Genomic DNA, 7947 nt, shown 5'->3' with positions numbered 1-7947 from the left:
TTTCTCTTTTCTTTTTGATAAGTCTGGCTAGGGGTTTATCAATCTTATTAATTCCTTCAAAGAACCAAGGAGCTAATTCTTTGAAAGAATTAATAAAATTAATTAGGCCAGCCTTAATTTGGGATCAAGGCCAGCATTACCTTGATCCCAAAACCAGAAAACACCCCAGTAAAAAGGAGAATACAGACCAATATCCCTGATGAACACTGATGCCAAATTCTCACCCAGATACTAGCCAAAAGGATCGAATGGTACATTAAAAGGATTATTCACCACGACCAAGTGGGATTTACTCCTGGGCTGCAGGGGTAGTTGAACATCCACCAGTCAAGGAGCTGGTTCTTTGAAAAAAAATAATAAAATTGATATACCCCTAGCCAAACTTACCAAAATTAAAGAGGAAGGACCCAAGTAGATAAAATCATGAATGAAAGAGGAGATATCACAGTCAACACCAAATAAATATAAACAATTAAATGAGAATACTATGAAAAATCCTATGCCAACAAATTGGGCAACCTGGAAGAAATGGACAAATTCCTAGAAACATGTAAACTACCAAAACTGAAACAGGAAGAAATAAAAAATTTGAACAGACCCATAAGCAGCAAAGAAATTGAAGCAGTAATCAAAAATCTCCCAACAGGGACACCTGGGTGGCTGTCAGTTAAGCATCTGACTTTGGCTCAGGTCATAATCTCAGGGTCCCAGGATCCAGCCCCAATTTGGGCTCCCCACTCAGTGGGGAGTATCCTTGTCCTTCTCCCTCTGCCCCTCCCCTCCCTCACTCATCCTTGCTCTCTCTCCTCAAACAAATAAATGAAAAAAAAAAATTTTTTTTTTAAATCTCACAACAAACAAAAGTCCAGGGCTGGATGGATTCCCTGGTGAATTCCACCAGGCATTTAAAGAAGGGTTAATACCTATTCTCCTCAAACTGTTGCAAAAAATAGAAACAGAAGGAAAACTTCCAATCTCATTCTACAAGGCCAACATTTCCTTGATTCCAAACCCAGACAAAGACCCTACAAAAAGGAGAATTACAGGCCAATATGCCTGATGAACATGGATGCCAAAATACTTAATAAAATACTAGTGAATCAAATTCAACAGTACATTAAAAGAATTATTCACCACAATCACGTGGGAGTTATTCCTGGGCAGCAGGGGTTGTGCAACATTTGCAAATCAATCAACATGATAGATCACATTAATAAAAGAAAAGATAAGGGCGCCTGGGTGGCTCAGTTGGTTAAGCGACTGCCTTCGGCTCGGGTCATGATCCTGGAGTCCCAGGATCGAGTCCCGCATCGGGCTCCCTGCTCAGCGGGGAGTCTGCTTCTCCCTCTGACCCTCCTCCCTCTCATGCTCTCTTGTCTCTCATTCTCTCTCTCAAATAAATAAATAAAAAAAAAAATAAAAAAATAAAAATAAAAGAAAAGATAAGAGCAATATGATCTTCTCAATAGATGCAGAAAAAGTATTTGACAAAATACAGCATACTTTCTTGATAAAAATCTTCAACAAAATAGGGATAGATGGAACATACCTCAATGTCATGAAGGCCATTTATGAAAGACCCACTTAAATATTCTCAATGGGGAAAAACTGAGAGCCTTTCCCAGGGAACTACAGTCAGGAACAAGACAAGGATGTCCACTCTCATCATTACTATTTAACATAGTACTGGAAGTCTTAGCCTCAGCAGTCAGACAACAAAAAGAAATAAATGCATCCAAATTGGCAAGGAAGAAGTCAAACTTTCACTATTTGTAGATAACATGATACTTCATGGAGAAAAACTGAAAGACCTAACCAAAAAATGGATAGAACTCATAATTAATTCAGCAAAGTTGCAGGATATAAAATCAATGCACAGAAATCAGTTGCATTTCTATACAGATTGGAAGAACAAATATTGTTAAAATGTCTATACTACCCAAAGCAATCTACACATTTAATGCAATGCCTATCAATATACCACCAGCATTTTTCACAGAGCTAGAACAAACAGTCCTAAAATTTGTAAGGAATCAAATAAGACCTGGAATAGTCAAAGCAATTCTGAAAAAGAAAAACAAAATTGGAGGCATCACAATTCTGGATTTCAACCTATATTACAAAGCTGTAATCATCAAGGTGGTATGGTACCAGCACAAAAAGGGAAACATAGATCATTGGAACAGAATAGAGAACCCAGAAATGGGCCCACAACTATACATTCAACTAATCTTTGACAAAGCAGGAAAGAATATCCAATGGAAAAAGGACAGTCTCTTCAATAAATGGTGCTGGGAAAATTGGACAGCCACATGCAGAAGAATGAAACTGGACCATTCTCTTACACCATACACAAAGATAAACTCAAAATGGATGAAAGACCTCAGTGTGAGATAGGAATCCATCAAAATCCTGGAGAACACAAGCAGTAACTTCTTTGACATCAGCCACAGTGACTTCTTGCAAGACACATCTCTAAAGGCAAGGGAAACAAAATAAAAAATGAACTTTTGGGACTTAATCAAGATGAAAAGCTTCTGCACAGCAAAGGAAACAATCAACAAAACTAAAAGGCAACCTATGGAATGGGAGAAGATATTTGCAAATGACATCTCTGATAAAGGGTTAAGATCCAAAATCTATAAAGAACTCATCAAACTCAACACCCAAAAAACAAATAATCTAATTAAGAAATGGTCAGAAGACATGAACAGGCACTTTTCCAAAGAACATTCCCGATGGCTTACATGCATGAAAAGATGTTCAACATCACTGATCATCAGGGAAATACAAATCAAAACCACGGTGTGATACCACCTCACACCTGTCAGAATGGCTAAAATCAACAATTCAGGAAACAACATGTGTTGGCAAGGATGCGGAGAAAGGCAAACCCTCTTGCACTGCTGGTGGAAATGCAAACTGGTGCAGCCACTCTGGAGAACAGTATGGAGGTTCCTCAAAAAGTTAAAGATAGAACTACCCTGCAATCCAGCAATTGCACTACTAGGCCCAAGAATACCCAAAGAATACAAAAATACAGATACAAAGGGATACACGCACCCCGATACTTATAGCAGCGTTATCAACAATAGTCAAACTATGGAGAGAGCCCAAATGTCCATTGACTGACGAATGGATAAAGAAGATGTGGGATATATATAGAATGGAATATTCCTCAGCCATCAAAGAAATGAAATCTTGCCATTTGCCACAACGTTGATGGAGCTAGAGTGTATTACAGTAAGTGACTTTTAATAATAGAGAACAAACTGAGGGTTGACAAAGGGAGGTGGGTGGCGGATGGACTAAATAGGTGATTGGCATTAAGGAGGGCACCTCTTGTGATGAGTACCAGGTGTTTTATGTAAGTGATGAATCACTGAACCAATATTGCACTGTATGTTAAATAACAAAAATTTAAATTAAAAAAGGCATTAACTTTTTAAAACAGAGCAAGTATAGGGGTCTAGGGCAGGCCACCCAAAAAGGACTTCAATGGCATAGTGATTATTTTGAATGGAAGCTACTTGGGAAACAGCAGGTGCAAGAACATCACACCGTCCTCTGTGCCCCTGAAAGCAGGAAACAAATCTCCCGTATGAAAGGCACCTGACCAGGACTAAGAAGTAAAAGACATCCTTATCACCACAGGTGGGACCTTAAAGTTGAGAAAGCTGTAGAAATAAGCCTTGCTACTTTTTTATGAACCTATTACCTCAGCCCAAATTCCTAGTGATGTGATAAGCACTGGGTGTTAAACACAACTAATGAATTGTTGAACACTACATCAAAAACTACTGATGTACTATATGTTAGCTAAATGAACATATATAAATAAATAAATAAAAACAAAAAAAACAAAAAGAATTCTTCATAATTAAGGCTCCCAAGCACCTGTTTTTTTATCCTGTCAATTCCTCACACATTTCTTGTCTCTGTATAAATGTATAAAAACTGCCTGCCTTGATCATTTCTTTGGGTCTCAATTTCATTATTGGGCCTCCACGTGCAGGTAATAAAACTTCAGGGTTTTTTCTCCTGTTACTCTCTATCATGTCCATTTAATTCCAAAACAGCTGGAAGAACCCTGGGAGAAAGAAGGAAATGTCTCCCTCCCCAGAACAAGTGTCCAGTCCCTAAGGCCACCTCAGGGACCCCATCCCCTGACGCCTCTGATCAGCAGTCATTCATCCGCTCATTTTTGAATTTACACAGAGCCCACCTTCCTGGCAAACCACATTTCCATACACAGTCATTCCCAGAGTCTGCAAGACCAGGTCTGAAATGCATTACAATATCACAACAAGGGAAGAAGCTCTCACCTGTATTACAAAACAAGCATCCGAAAAGAAGTCACCTGCAAAGGAAAGGGTTCACAGGGATCTATAACCTGTTCCTCCCTCCTCGGTGAGCCTGGACAGAGCAGAACTCTGGCAAAGAGTAACCACGAAATGCACAGACTATGAACACATGAGGGTCTTACGGGGCTGGCTATACTCTGATTACTGACCTAGTAGTAATTTCAGCACCATGCAGAGGGTCCGGTCAGAACCTACACTCTATGCCCTGCACATATGCTACCAAATGACAGTCCAAAAGCCAAACAGGGCTATGAAGGCAGGGACACATAATCTGAGAATTCTGAAGCGTCTCTGTGCTGACTTGTACCACACTGGTTCTGCCTCACATTTGAGAAACAAACTGCTTTCCATTGCAGTGAGGGGGTTTCCGAAGCTGTCTGACGGGTCTGGGGCCTCCTGCATGTACTCTTGCTATTATTTTGTATCCTTTGATAATTGGTGATATATCATCTGCTGGTTAAGAATTGTGTTTCATGTGAGTCTGACTGACATTTTGGGTCTCTGCAATCACCCATTACCTGAGCTGAGGGTGTGCACCCTGTGTTCCTCAGAAAGCAAAAGAGCTGGAAGAATCCATGAATTGCTCTAGAGCATCATGATCACCCTGACCTCCATGTGCTAAAGACAGATGGAATAAAATAATTTAGCCAAGCCTTGGATACAGTCCCACAGCCATGCCACAGTTATCGGTGAAAATTCAAAAGGAAGCAGTCCAAATAATATTGGTGGCAATTTACACAACCCTGTAGTCTGTTACAGCCAAAGCATGGAGAGCACGCGGTGGCAGACTCTTAACATTAGAAAAATGTTACAGAACGATACTGAACTTGTGTTTGGACTTCCAAATAATTTCTTTTTTATTTTAGCATGTATCCCAGAGGTCTTTGTTCTCTATAATTTATTCCCATGTAACATAAACATGCAAATGCCATTCACACATTCTCTTAAAGAAAATAAATGTTTCACCCCAGGGCTCTGTGTGTCCTTAAGAGCAGAGAAGTAGATATTCATCCAGAATAATAGGCTGTGTGGTTTCATGAGACCTTGAGAGGTTTTGCACCAAAGACAGTTCATTTGAGGGGTTTTAAAGTGACCATTTGGGTATAACTGTCAAGATGTGGTTGAAACATAATGGAGAGTGGGAAATTTGTCACATCGGGGATAAACAGTATTACAAAACTATTTTTCTACTGGCATACATGAAACATCACTACAGTGTCAAGATATATCCCAGGTGTTGATTTCAAGTGGGAATACTGCGATGCTGTTAGCGATGCAGAGAGAACCCGACCGTGTGCATAATCTCCCCTGGCTGTCATTTCCAGCCTCCACATGCTGTCTCTATACAAAGATCACTTGTCATGAGCATGACCAGCTCAGGGGGGTTCAAGGCCCTGAAGGATGCTAGTTAGCTGTCAGGATAGAGAACAGTAAGTACACTTGTTAAGTATATGTGTCCAGTCCAAGACACAAACACATTTACTTACACTGTGCTACAGTGTAGCATCTTGGAAAAACCTACCAAAAATCAGAAACATTTCTATGAAGATGGCATTGCCAAAGCTCCAACCTCCATGGGAAAATACACTGTTCATGACAATACATATATACAAAAACCCAGATCCATACCCCAAAACACATTTATGTGCAAACTGAACTTGAGGTAAGATCTTTGGGCTAGAATGTCAGATTCAATTATTCTGGGATGTTTATATTTATTACTCTTAATTCAGAATTGTATGACAGTTCATACCGAGGTGGCTATTTTGAAGCTTAGATACATGGAGATGTTTAATAATTAATGTGCAACCTATTTTTTCCTTAAATTTTCTCCTGGTGAATCTGGTAAGCTCCACAGTAAATGGGATTCCTTATGAAATAAGGTCATTTCCCATATTTTTATAATATGTCACTACATTCAAATTGTATGGGTCCTTTGGCAGATGTGAGATACAAAAGCCTTGATCAGTTGATGCCTCAATCAAAGAATTTATAAAATGGTATGAAGACAGTATCTAAGTGTATTTTACCCTTGAAACTTTTGCTGCATTACTGTAGTTAAAATGGATGGAATATAAAATAAGATTTGGGTCATATATGTTCAGATATGATAATGTCCTCAAAAAGTCATTTTTAATGAACAGGATGGCACACAAGCAACTTGTGTACCTCACATTGGTGCTTCTCCTACCGTACACAGAATTACACATAAGCACTGCCTAGTGTATTACCAGCTGAAGCTCCCAATGTCGCTGGCAGGTATGCCTCACGCTGTCCCCCTTTTGTGACAGAAGTCTACATAAAACCATTGTTACACTAGTGACATCACGCTAGGGCCTGATATCTAAATGGTTTTGTCAGGATTCATGTCGGCAAGTTTTTCTTTGAGCTGTTTGTTTTTCCCACAGTTGCCTACCTACTTCTATGAGAAAGCTGTGATACAGGCAACCTACAGACCTCATAATAGAGCCATGATCACAAAATGCAAGAGTAAGACATATGCCTCCAACAATTGCCAGAAAATGCTAAAATGTTAATATTTCTTGTAGTGTTTTATTGGTTCCTGTTCTCATTTTCCCTATGCCTATATAGGATGTGTGTGAATGTCTTCCTGCATGTAGAAATGGAATAGTGTTACCAAATGATTGTGGGGCTGGTTAAGAAAAACCTGTGGAGCTTTTTAAAATAACAATATGATTCAGGCGCTCTGGGAACACTGAGGCAGCCTCTCTGGAGGCCACATGAGTCTATGGACTTAGATTTTGAGCACTCACTTGCATAAAAGAATCAGGTAAGGAAATTCCCTTGAGAGTTGTCAGAGGAAACTTTGGATGACATGGGGGGGGGACACAATCATCTGAAGTGCTCTGGCATTCAACGTCTTCCATCAAAGGGTCTTTCTTCCCAGTCATCTAGAGCCGTGGCCCCTCCAAAGCACCTTCTTCATTGCTCCCGTCACATCCTTGTTCCTCAGTGTATATATGACAGGGTTGACCATGGGGGTGACGATGGTGTAGAACAGAGAAATGAACTTGCCCTGATCCTGGGAGTAGTTGTTGCTGGGCTGGAGGTAAGCGTAGATGGCCGTACCATAGAACAGGGAGACCACTGTGATGTGGGACCCGCATGTCCCAAACGCTTTCCTCTGCCCTGCAGATGACTTTATTCTTAAGACTGCTCTGACAATCCGACCATAGGAGAAGATGATTAATGCCACAGGTATGAGGAGAATGATCACACTGACGAAGAACATCTCAGACTCATACACAGTGGTGTCAACACAGGCAAGCTTGAGCAGTGGGGGGATCTCACAAATGAAATGGTCTATTTTATTTTTCCCACAAAGTGGTACAATGAAGATAAGCATTGTCTGCAATGAGGAGTTGGCAAAACCAAGAGACCACGATGCAGAAGCCATGAGGGCACAGAGACGGGGGTGCATGATCACTGTGTACTGCAGGGGCCTGCAGATGGCTGCATAGCGGTCCAATGCCATGACCCCTAAGAGAATGCATTCTGTGCCTCCCAACCCTAGAGAAATGAAGAGCTGAGCCACACAGCCACCAAAGGAGATAGACTTGTC

At 40.5% G+C, this 7947-nt stretch overlaps 1 protein-coding gene across 1 annotated transcript in view; it reads right to left on the bottom strand.

Annotated features, from left to right (window-relative positions):
* Nucleotides 1-7208: 7208 nt before the first annotated feature.
* LOC102740393 (olfactory receptor 2B8-like) overlaps nucleotides 7209-7947 on the bottom strand; it is a 25920-nt gene continuing 25181 nt past the window's right edge. Inside the window, exon 3 of the mRNA XM_081827499.1 lies at nucleotides 7209-7941. Coding sequence (XP_081683625.1) covers nucleotides 7273-7941 — 669 coding nt within the window. The 3' untranslated portion in view covers nucleotides 7209-7272. The remainder of the gene's footprint in view (nucleotides 7942-7947) is intronic.

Source organism: Leptonychotes weddellii, chromosome 8, assembly GCF_054177405.1.
Source record: "Leptonychotes weddellii isolate Sample4059 chromosome 8, ASM5417740v2, whole genome shotgun sequence".
Lineage (NCBI taxonomy): Eukaryota > Metazoa > Chordata > Mammalia > Carnivora > Phocidae > Leptonychotes > Leptonychotes weddellii.
Note: the sequence above shows the minus strand (reverse complement) of the source record. Positions and strands in the feature narration are given on the sequence as shown.